Here is a 16,208-nt window from a genome sequence, read left to right as displayed (position 1 = left end):
CACGGCACAGAGTGCCACGTCCAGTTTCTTCTCAAGCACCTCCAGGGATGGTGACTCCACCACCTCCCTGGGCAGTCTGCTCCAGTGTCTAACCACCTTTTCTTCGGAGAACTTCCTCCTGATGTCCAACCTCAACTTCCCCTGGTAGAACTTGAGGCAGTGTCCTCTTGTCCTGTCACTTGTTGCCTGGGAGAAGAGTCTGACCTCAGCTACACCCTCTTTTTGGGGAGTTGTAGAGAGTGATAAGGTCTCCCCTGAGCCTCCTTTTCTCCAGGCGAAACACCCCCAGCTCCCTCAGCAGCTCCTCATCAGACTTGTGCTCCAGACCCTTCACCAGCTCTGTTGCCCTTCACTGAATTTGCCTTGGTTAATTAATACTGAAATTCCTTTTTTTTCCCATTTTTCTCTTTTTATTTCTTTGAAATAAGCAGACTTTGAAAACAGCTGAATTTAGAAAAATGTACCACTAGAGAGCAAACCAGTGCTCCAGTCCTTCACAATCCATTTAGTTTAACAGGTCATAAACATCTAAAATCTAATCCAGAAATACCTGTGCCTTGAGAAGGCAAATGAATGATTTTTCTTTTTTAAAATCCAATTAATAAAGTCCTGAAAAAGACTCTTCCATAGGCTACAAAATAGGTAACTGAGACTGATCTAACTGTATCAAAGAATTGCATGATGACCTGTGGTCATACATAATTTCACCATGCTTAAAGTATTTAGTCCCTTGTACTTAGACATGACTGAAGTCCATCAGGACAGTTCCCTGCCTGTCAAACCCAGAATCCTCTTTTCTTCTGCATCCTGACTTGGTTTCTAAAGTTACAAGTAGAATATAATGCAGAGAGCTGTAAACTGTGGCTGACTTATGTCCTTAGAGCAGTTTTCCCAAAAAAATTACCAGATACTGCAAACCATCACGAAAACTTACATGCAACATCACAGTATTGAATGTTAACATTTATGTCACATGAGATAAAAAAAAAGGCTAGGAAAAATTAAGATAACCAATTTTAAAACTATATACAGTATTACATTCTTGAAAGATTAAAATACAATTAAACAAGTCATTATTTATTGTATAGGTAGAACATGGCTGAGGATATAGCATAAGTTTAAACAGAAAAATCTTATCTGGTTTTACAGCAGAGTGTTTGATTTGTTTACTTGCCCTCTTTTTTTCCCTCTCTTTTTCTGCATTAATTATATATGATAAACACATTTGGAAAATGGTGGAACTTCTTTTGAAGGACATAGGATGCAATTTCATTTTGCTCAACTTGTTTGCTTATAGCTATAAAGTGGCCTCTTAAGAGTCTGGCCAAAAAAATGTGCTTGTGTGTTCAGTACACTCAAGCCACAGCAATACATATATTTAAACTAAAATGTTTTCATGTATTTTAAGAAATGTTCACACCCACATCTACAGTAAAAAATATATATACAACTCCTGGCACAACGCAGTAATCAGTTTCATAATTTTTACAGAAATGAGAGAACAGAACTAGAGAGAGCATGAGTGCATGTACTGCAGCTGTTTGCCTTTCTTCTTTTATAGAAGTATCCATTGAACGTATTTGTGACCTCAAATGATGAGGTAAATTAAAACATACAATAGCCAACCAATTGAACAAACAGCATCCATAGTTTATGAACTTCTTCAATAAAAGCAGCTGAATTAATAAATGCATTAAACCAGCTTTGATCCCTGACTCATAACCAATAGTTTAGAAAAATGCACTGTGATCACCACTGCTCATCATCACTCTGCTATTTATTTGATTCCTTGTTTTCTGAGAACAATTTGTTCCTCAGGTTAGCCAAAGGATGTACATGGTATTATGCCCAAGCTAGACAAATTCAGTCTTATTGGCTAAACATTTTTTAATGAGGAAGGTAACTGACAATTGCAGTCACCAGCAGATCAGGCACGATGCCCCAGATCCTAGAAAAAGGTTTAATACATTCTCAATCGTTGTGGTTAAAATCAAATACTTGTGGAGTTTAGACACATTAAGTAAGGCATTGCTTTGTTTAATCAGTGTCCTTTTGCTCCGAAAATCCCTCTACATCTATAAAAAAAGTGTAAAGCTGGGCACAGTTTGCAGCATTTCATCAAGTAATGAGATATGAGTTTGAAAGCTTGGTATTAGAAGAAAAAGTATTAAACAAAGGGCAATTATGATAAGAAAATATTGCGTATTTCCCTCAAATAAATGGGTGTTGATCAAGAGCAAAATACTTTCTTAACACCGAAATGTATATTAAATAAATAAAATATAATAAATATTAAATAACTAATTGCATCATGTATGTACAAGGAAATAGGTAGTTATAGCCATGAATTAGTTTCATTTCATGTACATAAATGTCTAAGTTAAAACATTTGTGGGTTACCTGATGTCTAATAAAGGCTGATCTTACACTCCAAGTTTTCCATAGACTGGCAATGGACTATGAAACATCTCTCTGCTTCCCACTCACTTCCATGAAATTACACTCCCTGAAAGCCACATCTGGCTGACACTGGCTGTGTTTCAATGTTGCATGGGGTAAATCAGGACAAAACTAGACATTTTCATATAAGTCTCAATTTCTGCTTAAGAAATAATGTTAAACTTTTAGAAGAAAAAGGTGACTGATTTTGTGCTACTTCAGTGAAAAACTGCAACTCTTTTAAAGGCAACAGATGTGGCAGCGAAAAAACAAATTAAGCTTTAAAAAACAACTTCACTCATATTAACCTTATCTTCCTTTATTAAACAGAGAAATTAATTGCCAAAATGTAGCCTTCAAACTTTAAGGTTTCCTCTTGAACTTCTGTAAACCTAATTTTGCCACGACAATCACATTATTTTTAGATGTCAGCTCTACTTCTAAATATTGACATTTAACTTAAAGATAACCATCTAGCCAAAATCAACATTAGGAACCGAAGTAAATTATTAAAGACCAAAATGACCTACCCGTATGGTCCAAAAAAATTCTCCCTACTACTGAATGTAGCATTATCATCTGTTCCATCAACATGCAACTGAATTACAGCACACATGAACCACAGCCATCCTTCTTCTATCTTTTCACCCCCATCTTCAGAATCTGGACTGTCAGCTCTGATTCATGTTGAGCAGAGAAAAATTAGGCTTATTCCCATGTCAGAGGGAGGAAAACCAATTTAAACTGAGGTACTAATAGAAAAGTTAGAAAACACATGGCCTTAGGTGTAGCTGTACTGTTCTGAGGGTGAAAGCCAGCAGGCATTATTTGAAACGCAAAAGAAATCTGTGCACAGAAGGTGAAGTTAAAATTGTACTTTAATAATTTGTTCAGCCCTAGAAAGAGAACAAACATCTCATATTACAAAACTTGCACTCTAGTACTTCATTACATCAAAACCAGTTCGCCCTATACAAAATTTTGCATTGAAATTATGCCAAGTTCAGCAAGCCTGTTGTTTTTCTAACTGCCCAGCAAAGATTTAGAGACCATGCACAATTTCTAATTTTAGGAAAAATTATTTGAAGTTTACTTTAGTAATCTTATGCCAATTACTCATTTGGGACAGATCCCTTTCTCCTCATGCCACTTGGTGTCCGCCTGTCTTATCTGCAGCCAAATACACTCTTAGCTGCTTTGTTAACAATCAAAGGCCAAAAAACATTCACCATCAATTAATTTTATTTACTTGTCAGAGTATATAAATGCATGTATCCAATAAATTCTAACACATGTATGAAAGTTAAAATAAACTAAGCTAACTGCTGCCAGAAGACAAATCTGCATCCTGCCTGCAATCTGCTGTACTGAGCTAAAACCACAGGTGAACAGATCTGCTCTGTGGTTTGCCTACGTGCACAGAACCATACCACCGCAGCTAAACTTAAACTGGAAAAATTAAACCAGCATAAAAGCCGTTATCTTGATTTGATAATTTCAAAATGGGGACAATACACTGTAGTAATGCACAGTAGGGAGTCTATCAACTAAAAAAGATAAGGATCTAAGACAGAAAAAGACGTGAAGATCATAAACTTAAACAAACAGAGTAATCTCAAGTTTTTATGACAGGTCAGCTTGTTCACTCCCCATGCACTACTGACACTTTTCAGAGTGTCAGTGAAGAGTTTGCAATGTACCTTCCAGCATTACACAAAATTTACACCACCATAATCTCTTAGATGTTCACCATTTCATACACCTCACTTTGAAAACCTCCAGAAGGTGTTGATACCGAGTATCATCTAAAAACACTGAAAGCACTTTGGAACCAAAGTAACCTCATACCCCCACTTTGCACCTTTCAGTGCAGCCTTCCCAGACAAAGTGACTCTCTGGAATAGGCCATTGGGATGTGCAAGCCCCAGAAGATCTGGGAAGTTAAAGGTGATGCCACTGAGTTGCCCTGCAAATGCTGAAATCCCACGGGGCGTTAATCAACAGCATTAAGTAACTGCTTTTAACGTGTTAACCTTACCACTGAGGAACAGAAAAGAACTGCAGTACCAGGCCCTTAGCAAGAGCTCTGCATAAGCAAACATCATTTCAGAGCTTGGAGTTTACTACACCTTTCTGAATTTTCTAAAAGGCAGCTAACTTGATCCATGAATTCCACCCTTTGTAACTTTACACACCTAAACTGCGGCGAGAGGACTACAGACACCTACAAAATGCGTGCAGAACAAATGGCAAAACTCACATCTAAGAAAGCTGCAATTCATATCCTATTTTAACTCACTATAATGTTTTATAATAATATAGAACAGCATACGTAGACATACACCAAGGCAAAATTTTACACACACAGATGATTGTTTTGGTTAATTAAAACACAGTTATTTCCTTTGAACTGCATATGGAGAACTGCATTGAAAAGACTCCCAATGAATTGCTGAATTAGTATTATACTGCTGTTTGAAAGTCAGCTGAATCTGATCTCTACTGACAAAGAAATGTCTCTGCTTAAAAGATAGCATCTCCTTGTCCAGTGAGCTGAACTTGGGGCCTCTGTTCAACAACACAGGAGTTAAGAGGACAAGGTGACCTTTACCCAACACAAGTTTTTGTACCCTGGAAAAGCATGAGTTCAGCTTGGGGATGTGTGTGCAAATCCATGAGCCAGGAGATGAACAGGACAGGAGAAATTATTACCAGAGTTATTAAAATGTAAATATGATTTCCTCTGCACAACTGTTCTCAACTTCAAATTCTGGTCTAAAGAGGACCTTAGATGTACACAAGGACATTAAAATACAAGTCTATTTCTTATAAAGAAAATTATCTGCAACCCGGCCTTTACACCAGAATAGAAAGGAAATAAGGCATTACTTAAATCTCTATATGATGCCACAACAGCCATTTTTCAGTAGATTCAGAATGATGATGATGCAACATACTAAACATTGCTTGTAAAATTGGCAAGTTTTTAAAGAAAATGCACTTTGGGGCACTGACTATAAGAAGACATTTTCAGAATAAATTTAACATTTGGGATACTAACAAAAAGTTATTAAACTTCATTTTAGGAATAACAGGCTCATCTAATATCCAAAGGGGGTCAGATTTCCCACACAAAACAGGTACAACTGAACCGAGTGTTCTCATCTTCTGGTAAAACCCAAACATCAGTGACTCATCAAGCAGCATATGCTTTAGCACAGCAGGATCACCAACTTTCCAGTCCAAGCTGAAAAATGATAACTTTATGAAACACAGTCATTTTGTTGGCAGTTTTTCCCTTGACTCAGGAAATATCTGTGAATGTTGCGAATCTGCCATTTTATGGTTTGGGACTTTTACAAGTTCTTTTTCCTCTTTTTGCACAGGAGGGCAGAGAGAGGAAGAGAATGTGAATGGCAGGAAACAGGAGAGCTGTGAATTATTACTTATGTCAATTTTCCAGAGTGATATATTTAATCTTATATTTGTGATCACAATGATTTAACACACATATGCTTGAGACAATGCACAAGAATGATCTCGTAATAAGATCTTGTAACTACAATCTTGTAATAAGACTGTTATAAACAAATGTTTGGGGGTTTGCGCTGATCTCACTCAGCAAATTTTCTGTAATGCAAGAAATGCAGTTGCACAGGCTCAATTGCTGGCATAAATCATCCTCTAATTTGTTGATGGTGGGGTTGGGAAGAGAGGGCAAATTTCTTTCCAAGTGCAAAGCAATGTACAAATTGACCATTATGTTCCCAAATTATCTGAGTCAACATTTTAAAAAAAATATTCTATCTGTGGTGCTCTTCCAAACATTGTTAATGGTAAGAAGCACAGCTGAGGTCACTAGAAGTATCTGCTGAGTCAAAAGTATTAAATCAAGTCTTCGTCTGCTAAGTGGTAACATGCAGAAATCGCTGTTAGAAATAAGAACCTCATTTTAGCAAAGTGTGTACACCATACAGAACGAAACATATTAATGTATGCATGTATATGTATACAAATATACACTTTTTTTTTGATGACTAATAAAGCTACAAACACAGAGAAACTGAGTTTTATGGGTGAACTGTGTAAAAATAAGTTACGATTTTTCTGAACACCCTTTGACTGCTCAACAGCTTCTGGCTTCAGCTGCCAGAAAAATAAACTAAGTAGACTATTTTTTTGGTTGATAGGACAAGGTTTTTCCAAATCAATGACATTTCAAGTGGATTTCACACCAATGAGGTTTGAAGTCCATGGAAAAAAATCAAAATACAGCAATGGGACATCACACACCTCCACATCCTCCCAACCCCCTTTAAAAAACCAACTAACTTTCAAGGCACTGTGAGGGGAAGGGAAATAGGGATGTTTCAACTTATTCTCTTCCTCCTAATTCCTAATCTCCTATCCTAATTCCTGCAGATACATGGAAGTGAATGAGGCACCCAGCTCTGTTTGCAAGAGCACCTAAATAGCACCTTAAACCAGACAGAAACGTGGATAAAAAGCCAAGCATGTGCTGGAAACACAAGAGGAGAAGGAAGGAGAAACCAGTGCAGTATCTCAAATTTCTTTATACTCATGCAGGAACTTGAGGTGGGAGAGAAGTTCTGTGCATGGAACTGCTCTGCAACATACTCAGCATGCCTCTAAATGACACCAGCTTTATCACTTTTAACTGGACTGCCTCTAGCAGTGTGTACCCACAATTCAACTTTATTCTCCTGTTAAGGTCAAACTTTCCAATGCTTCATTTTAAACCCAGATGAGGACCATATCCTTATACAGCTTTAGCAAACATTACTGGGACAATTAATTGAGGCTAGCATCAAAAACCAGAACAATTGATGAAGGATTCCATGGCAAAGCTGTGTCACCCAAAATCAAATAGCACTAAGTGAGTTCTATTCCCCTATTTAATGGAGTGTATTCACCTCACTTGTGGCTACAGATATGGAGTATTTATCAGACTAAAGTTAACAACAATCTTTTTATGTACTATCATACCCTTTTAAGAGCTGATTTCTAATCAAACTGAGCAGCACCCATGCAGATAAATTCTGGGTCAGTCAGAACTGCAACAATGCAAAGGATGATTCATAGATGTCACCAAAGAAAACAGCATTCTGTTTTTGGTCCAGGGGTAAGGAGTTGAAAAGAGGCCATCAGCTGATTACTAGAGCCTGTGCTTTCCTCTGGAAAACTTGTTATGACATGCAACTGCCAAGAGACTGAACTGAATCCAGGACTTTCAGAGACACCAGGGAGGATACTTTTTCCCTGAAGACTACACAGCTTTTACAGCTGCTATGTTAATCTAGCACCCTAGGTTATCATGGTACCACTTAAGTATTCCATGTGAGTACAAACTCCTTACACTTTCAGTAGCATTTATTTACAAATCATCCTGTAACAAACAACTGAAGCAGGAATGAAGGGAACCAAAACAACAGAAGTCTTCTTGAGTCTTCCCTTGAGTCTTCTCAGACTCAACCCTAAAAGGTTTGTATTATTATGCAGAAGGCTCCAAAAAAAAGTTTGATGGTTCTCTTCTAGCATTCACAAGCTGAGAAATTAGTTTGTTTTCAATTCCCAGCTTAATTAATTACAGAAGCTTCCAAGTGGTTGATTCCTTTTTTTTTTTTGTGTGTGTGTGAAGATGATTCTGCCAAGCCAAACATCTCATCTGCTGCTCTGGCTGAATTCCGACCAGTCTCATGTATCAGCAAGGTCTACCTGGTGAAGGCTACTGGGAAAGAAGTGGTTTTGTGGAGTTTTTTTGAAATTTAATCTTCCTTTTGCCTCAGTAAGTTATATCATTCAGTTAAGGAAAAACTGAACTGTATTTAACTGTGCAAAGTACTGTCCACATTTCATTTCAAGACCTGGGCACTGTGTTTCATGGATTGTTTAATGAGGCATGCATCTGAATGGTTAAATCAATATTACTGTCATAGCCCAATGCTCCATGAGCTTAGGTTTCATTACAGATTGTACATGTGCTGAATTCTTGTCTAATGACCATGTAATAGGGCACATTCAATTATTCTCTTTGGGTTTCAGAAAGAAACAGGAAGTTTGGCTATAAACAATGCAGTCATAGAATAAATTTCACCACAGCAAGTTCATCTGAAAAATATGCATTCTTTACAACACAGCCAGGAATGGCATTATGAGAACCAACATCCTGCTGCACTCAGTTTTTTATTGTTTTTTACTTTGGGTTATTTTGCATTAATACTTAGGCAATATAAGAATAAAACCCTTTAGTTAATACTGGATGTTTTGTGATGAGCATTACTTCAAAGATGTGGATAGGGAATCAAAAGCAGCTGCTAGAAACCACAGGATAAATAACAAGTTTGCTAAATTTAGTTTATGTTATGAAATACATAGAGTGGAGGAAGAGTCAGCCATTGTAAATTTTTATCAGCTGGGAAAGAATTACTATAGAATATTTCACTCTCTACTTATAAAATAAAGGAAATATGACAGACGTTAAATTTTTTAAGAGCAATGTGTCAGTTGATCAACACTAAATATATTTTGAGATTAAAATACATCTGGTATAGGGGTACATTTCTGCTTTTAAATTCTTCTAAAAATCTACAAAAATATCCACCTAAACTGTAGCACTGCTGAAATGAGAGTAACTATTACTGTCCGGCTTCCAACAGTGCCTAGAAAAAGCACACCATTATTATTATTATTACTAAAATACATCTTTCAATTACTCAACAAAAAGGGTAACCTTTCAACTCCAGTATTACATGAACATAGTACTCCTGGATTATTAGAAATATTTTCTTAAAATAATCAATAATGATACAGTCCTTCACTAAAAGAACAAGAAATTACTTTACTCAGCTATTTATTTAATCTTAACTAATTCCATTATACTTAGTGCCAAGGTTTTACTTATTTTTTAATTTTCATGTAGGAAAGTAGGTATTTCAAAACATAACAATGGCAGTCTGCAATTACAGATTGGATTGGGTTTCCCCCAGGTTCTAAAGATTCCAAGTATTAAATCAGAGCAGATATTCTGTGAAGTACTTTACATCAAATGGGAAACAAAATGCTATTTTTGAAAGCGTGAGGTTGCCAAAAAATAATTAAATACACGTTAAAAAACAAACACTGCCAAGTAGCTGACACCTCAAATCTGACCCAACTAAAAACTGAATAATTACTCCATCAGTTTTTAAAATCTTGCCAATGCATGCACTTACAGAAATATGGATATACACTACAGCATCCTTGTGCACATTTGTTCTAATGGAGCAGGCCAGCAGAGGGAGCAGAAGTTAATAAACCTTTTCCTAGAACAAGGCTGAGAATCATCTATGCTATGTCAAACACGAAAGGAAATGAAAGGAACACCATATTGCTTATCCCATTTAAAAAGGAAAATGTGGTGCAGAAAAAGAAATTCTATGACATGTTTTTGGCTGGGCTTTTTTTTGTTGTTGTTGTTGTTGTTTCAAAGCAGATGAAAACTCCAAACACACAAACAAGGTACCTCAAGCTCATCTTTTGCAAAAATACATGGATTTCTGTAAGACAGAAAAATGCACCCTTAGCAGGAACAGCCAAATATTTTCTCAAGTTGCCCTCTATGACACTGATCTATTGTTTGTAGGTACTTCTTCCTGCATTTTTGTTTCTTATTGTAGATCTCTTACCTGCAGGTTAATCTCTGCTTCATAGAAAGTTAGGCAGGAGCAGTAGTGCCTCTCTGAGTCTATGTCAGTCAAAACCACCACGAAGAACGTTGGCTGTTTCCTCTCTTTCGAAAGCTGCCATCCTCCAGGCTGGCAAAACTAAGGAAGCAAGCAGACAGACACACACAGGTAAGCTGTGATACCAATTGTTTTCAGAAATATGAAAAGTATTTCAACATTATCAAGGAGCTCATTTAATTTAAAGTGAACATATGCAGGGTTGGTAAAATTTGAAGAAAATGGGGAAAACCCAATACGTCTTGAACTTGGTAAGACTGAGAAAAATTTAGCTCTACAAACATCAAGGGAGAGAATAAACACTGTGAAAAGAAAATGTGTTCCTTTAAATACAGTATTCAAGAGCATCTTTGTGGTGTTTAACAGGAAATAACAGGAGTAAATTGACACATTAAGTAGATTTCATTTGGTTAAAAGGTTAGAATACGAAACTAAAATTCTTGTGTCTTAAAACATCTCTACATTTTTAATTTCTTCACTTATTTCACCAATAATTTATCTAATCAAACACAGATACATAATTACTTGCACCCCCTTGCAAAAGTATTCAATACTCACTCCTAAAAAGAGTATTATGGAGCAATATTTTTCACTTATTTATTGATTACCTCAGTAAACTTCATTGTGAACATCTGAACTTTTACATGCACAAGCAGCCTGAACAGAGAACTACAGCTCAACAGCAAAGTGGAAATTGTGAGGTTTTTCTTCCTTTTTAAATGACTAGAGTACAATATCACTTAAAAACTTGTTCTCTGTAATGTAATAGTGTGCTGAAATTCAGGGATCAGATTGCTGGAGATACCTGAGATGGCCTTTATGGAATACTGTACTGCCCCTTTCTTTTACTGAAGCCTGAAGTCACATCCACAAAAAAATCACAAGTGCATTTTTAATCGCAAAATTACAAACCTAGAATTTAGACAAAAAAGCAGTAACCCCTGTATGTATTAGTAGTAATAATAATAAAAACCCACAATGAGATTCCAAGAATTTTTAAACCATGCAGATACCAAAGGAACCAAACAGATAGGTCAAAATCTCAAGTTTCCAGAAATTGCTTCATTCCTCTAGACAGATGTTAAAGACTGAAAGAACACAAAGAGTAAGTTGTAAACAAACATTTCCTACAGATTCATCTTTAGAACCTCTACAATAAAACCTGGGTAGTCTTAGGTGAACAGCAATTAAAACTCTGCCTCTGATATACAGTTTCTTTTATGATCCTGGGAAAATCTTCCAAAGCAAAATTTTCTCATGTTACATTCTTCAAATTCTAGAGAGTCAGCTTAACACTTGTGAGTCTTTATCCTTAGAAGTGCGAAGCACTCCCTTCTACATCTGGGAATAACTGCTCTGAACATCAAAAAGTACGCTGTGAAAAGACATCCTAGTCATTCCAAGCTAAGCATCCAGTATTAGTCTATGATTTTGATAACACTGGCCTAATCTCCTTTTGTTTTTCATCCCATGTCAGTTAAACATAAGAAGATACTGCTATTAATCTTGCAGGACTGCTATAAAGATAATGTAATATGGTCAATATATACAGACATTATAACAAAAACATCATTTAAAAGTCTGTCAATAAAAAATTATTAAGAGTTCTCTATGCATTGCAGAGTTTGAGGGGTGTCTGTGTAATAAAGGAAGCCTGGAATCCACAGTTCAACAAGATAACCCCCAAAACTGTGAATTGCTGTTTGCTCAATAAATATGAGCCAAAATGCAAAGAATGCAGTAAGAGCCTAATAATAAATAAATTATATATATGCAATATGCCATTAAAACCAATTTATCCATACAAGGTAGGTCAAATTAAGGCTGTTCATGCAGAACTAGCTTGGGCTTAAGGTCCCAAATGCTCCAGTTTACAATCTCAACACTCCTTCAGATCTGCCAAGTCTCCCAGTCTTGACAGGAGCTCCTTGCTGGTGCCACTGCCCTTCACCTTTAGAGTTGACACCCCATCTCACACCTGGGAACATCAGTCTCTCAGATTTCTGAGTGTCTGGAACTCCTGGATAAAGCACCACTCTGCCCATTCCAAATCCTACCCTACTAAAGGCACAGAAGCGCTTTGGAGTTATTTAAAAAGAACTCTTTTTATTGTAAAAATGGATTATTAGCAGGTCTGCTGCTTAAAATTTATGCCAACATCTGCCCTGTAAACTGGGAAACCCAACAGCTGAACTTTAACTATCAGAGGAGACTTTTGATCTGGGCAGGCTGCCGTCAACAGCAATCTCTCAATCTATGCATGTTTATAATCTACTCATGTCACAGTGAGAATTCTTCCCAATTTTAAAGTGATCTTGTGTATAAAACATGCTTCCTAGATTTAACTATTTTACTAGAAAACAACAATTAGTGATTGCTGCTGTGATTGTGCGGAAAACAGCTGAAGTAGACTACATCCACTGGCTACACGGAGAGTCTGTGTTTCAAATAAACTAGAAGGAATTTATAAATAAAGAGATTGAGGATAAAGACAACATGCTCCTCCAAGAGATTAAACAATGACTGTTTCTCAGTTTCCTTAAAATAAGGTAATAAATATTAGCGCAATATTTGAAATGCAAGCAACACTGAGAAGAACTTTCCAAATTAGTGTAAATACAAGTTACTCTCCAGTATGATTACCAGCACTCTCTGGCTACTAAGAACAGGAAAATGTTTCCTTACCAAACCAGATGCTATACCAAAACAGACAAAAGCATCACTGTGAATATAATCCAAAGGTCATGTGCTTCTCCAGTAAACAAGAAAAAACCCAGAAGTTTAGGAATGAACACGCTTCCATATTGTTTCACTTATTTGCCAGAATTCTTGAAAGCAGACTACAACTTCTATCAAAGACAGTGAAAATCAGAATGAATCAGATTGTTCAACTCACTCTTTGTAAGAATAAGCCCCTAATGGTGGGGGAGTGCTTCAAACAGACTCCATGTTACAACTGATCACCTTCTAAAATTTGCTGCAGATATGCAGAAATTGCACTGGAGAATACGCAACACATCTTATACTGCAGGTGCTGAAATTACACTTTACACATTGTTTGAACCTACAGGTGCCCAGTGAATCAAAGAACTTTCTCTTAATTATTCCCATAAATGCTTTCAGACTAAACAAGAAATGAGACATTTAAAAACGACGTATGGTGTTTTAAACCAGTGTAACTGGGTTTGTTACCTTTAAAAAATTTGTATGTCATCACCACAAGCCTTCTTGCTAAAGTCTAGACATGATTAATCAATGTTTAAAAGTGACATTTCTTTCTTCTGATTTTTATAAGCTAAAAACATCATCTTTGCTTGATTCATGGATTTGTTCCTTCTTGCTAACCTAGAGCCACAGGTGTACTGCTACTGCCTGCCTTGTCCTTCCCTATTAAAATAAATACTTTGCATAAATCAGCATATCCCTTAGATATACTGTATACAGGTTTGATGTCTACAATCACAGAATCCTAGGACATCCTGAATGGGAAGGGACAGGTCATTGAGCAGATCATCCTGAGTGCCCTCACTTCAAAAAGGACATTGAGATTCTGGAGTGTATCCAAAGATGGGCTTGAACACCCAGTGGTTTGAGGCCATGACAACTTCCCTGGGGAACACTCTAAAGTCTGTTGAAACATTGAAGAAAATGTTGAAACAGCCACAACTTCTATTAAAGCACTGGAGAAATTAGAATTCCTAGGAAGAAGGCCTGTTGGTTACTGTGAATATGAAAATTAAATATTATTATGATAATGAACAGTAATTATAAAGTGGTCAAGTTACATTAAAGAAAAATTTTAGTCCTTTGTATCCTTATAATGGCAAAAACTGTAATATCCACATCTCAGAAATTACCCAGCTGCTGAACTACACATTGGAAATTCATAACTTTTTTCTGGGCTTGCAGCCCGAGCACAACCAAGTCCACAACAAAAACTCGAACTAATATTCTAGTTGGGTCTGTGTAGCCACACACTGCTCTCTCTGCACTTTACATTGTTTTCTGTATCAATGATCTGTCAGCTTTCCATCAGAAATCCACCACCTCTGATGGCACTACCGAGGTAGAAAGGGGAAAAAGCTTGTTCAGAAAGTTTACAACATGATACATTCTTTGCGAGTCATCCTGTGAAAGCATTTTGTGAAGGGTTTACACAGACCAGGAGGCAAGGTCTGTGACATACCATTACAGAATCCTGCCCTTAAATAATTATATTTAAAATATATTCTCACACCGTAGTTTTTTCTTCAAAATAGATTTGTGCACTTGTTCCTTGTCAAATAAAACCCAAAGCCATCTAGGATGCACATAAAATAGAAAACTCTTCAACTCCATTGACAAGACTTGAATTAAAAGATCCCAAAATGATTTTACAATTTAAGACATCTGACAGAGAAATCCACTTTCCTTTTCAATTCAACTCTTTTCATCAAACATTTAATTCTCCTTTGAAGCACTCTAGGCACAAAGATTCATTTTATTAAGCCCGCTTCTGTAGGCTCCTACTATTCAAGTAACTGTGCTTTGTTTTTAACATGTATCATCATCATCTTTCCTGCAAACCTCCCTAAAAATAAAGAACCATGTTCTGGACACTATGTGAAGGAAGTTTGTTCCATCTGGACTTGCATGACCTAGCACCAGCTGCTGAGTATTTCACCATTTCTCCGTTCACTTATGTATGGAATTTTGGCAAAGGGAGTTTTCTTTCTCAGATGCATACCTCTACTTAAAACAAAACAAAACAAAACAATTACAATGCTACTGGCATGATAAAAAAGCAATGTTACAAAGCTGTAAATACGGAGAAACGCTTGGAGCTTTGGATATCTCTGGATGTAAACATACCACAAAATATAGACTGAATTTTGTAACAGCTTCCTGCCTTTCAATATCTTGTATCTAAGAAACCATGTATTTATGCTTTCCCTGGTCTAAAATAAAACCAGGGCACTTAAAGTACACTCCAAATTATTTCCAGGTAAAAGCCCATTGCCAGTGTTGCAGAATATTCTGATGATCAACTGTAATCAATTAAACCCACTCACAAAAAAATCAATAGCTCTTAATCCTAAAGCTACAAAGAAATATAAAACAAAATAAAGGCTTTTTTTTTAATTATTTCTACCTTGGAATAAACTGAAATGCAGCATTCTCCATGAGGAACCTTTACACAATCACCTTGTGGCGCCTGTGAACTGTGCTGCCTGTGAATTATTTCTATTACAAATAATCCTTCCCCTCCTTGCCTGGGACATACTCTCCCCAGGTACTGAGGAAATTTCCACCTCAGCTCTTCACTCAAATGCTTAAAGCCATGTGAAAACAGACACTAAGAAACTTCTCCTCAGAGGAAGGATCCTCAGCCACATTCTTGAGCTTCCTAAGGCTGAAAGTTGCTGAAAGATCTCTCAATGGCACTAATCCTGCACAAGTGACAGATGAGGTATTCTCTAATTGGAGTTGCAGATTAAAGTGATCCTCAATAACCAGATGCTCAAGGTTGTCACAGAGACCCTGCAGCAAAGCTCAACAAAGCAAGAAATCTTAAAATATGTGGGAACATCTCAACTAAAACCAGTTAATTCATCCTCCAAAGCCAAAGACAGAGAAGTCTTTTACTGAAATTCAACAAGGTTAATCTCTCCCCTCCACACATCAGTAAATATATAATCCTGGGTGCACATCCACACATGCATTTGAAAAAAAAAAAATCAGTTTCAACTTCATTGCTTTGCCTTTTTAAAACCTCTTAATGTGCAATTTTAAACACCTTTCCTCAATGAGCTGCTATAATGAAAACTCAAACTTGTAAGAGGCATTCATACAGCAACTGTACTCCCAGTTTATCTTCTGAAAAAAAAACTGAACTGGCTTTTCAAAAGAAAACTACACCCACTGGGAAAACAGTTCCTTCTTGTGTTTTCAGAACACTTAGTATCGCCATTCCAGTGGCTTATTTAAAACAATAACAACAACAACAAAAATCTGTCAAATTCTCTTCTGACCATTTCTGAACAAAAC

The 16,208-nt window shown here is 36.6% G+C and overlaps 1 protein-coding gene across 2 annotated transcripts in view; it reads right to left on the bottom strand.

Annotated features, from left to right (window-relative positions):
* Nucleotides 1-16,208, bottom strand: part of SBF2 (SET binding factor 2) — a 234,373-nt gene that overhangs the window by 122,936 nt on the left and 95,229 nt on the right. For both annotated transcript variants that reach the window (XM_082282867.1, XM_082282868.1), the window contains exon 3: nt 10,125-10,262. In XM_082282867.1, coding sequence (XP_082138993.1) covers nt 10,125-10,262 — 138 coding nt within the window. The remainder of the gene's footprint in view (nt 1-10,124; nt 10,263-16,208) is intronic.

This window comes from Coloeus monedula (assembly GCF_965178545.1).
Source record: "Coloeus monedula genome assembly, chromosome: 6".
Lineage (NCBI taxonomy): Eukaryota > Metazoa > Chordata > Aves > Passeriformes > Corvidae > Coloeus > Coloeus monedula.
Note: the sequence above shows the minus strand (reverse complement) of the source record. Positions and strands in the feature narration are given on the sequence as shown.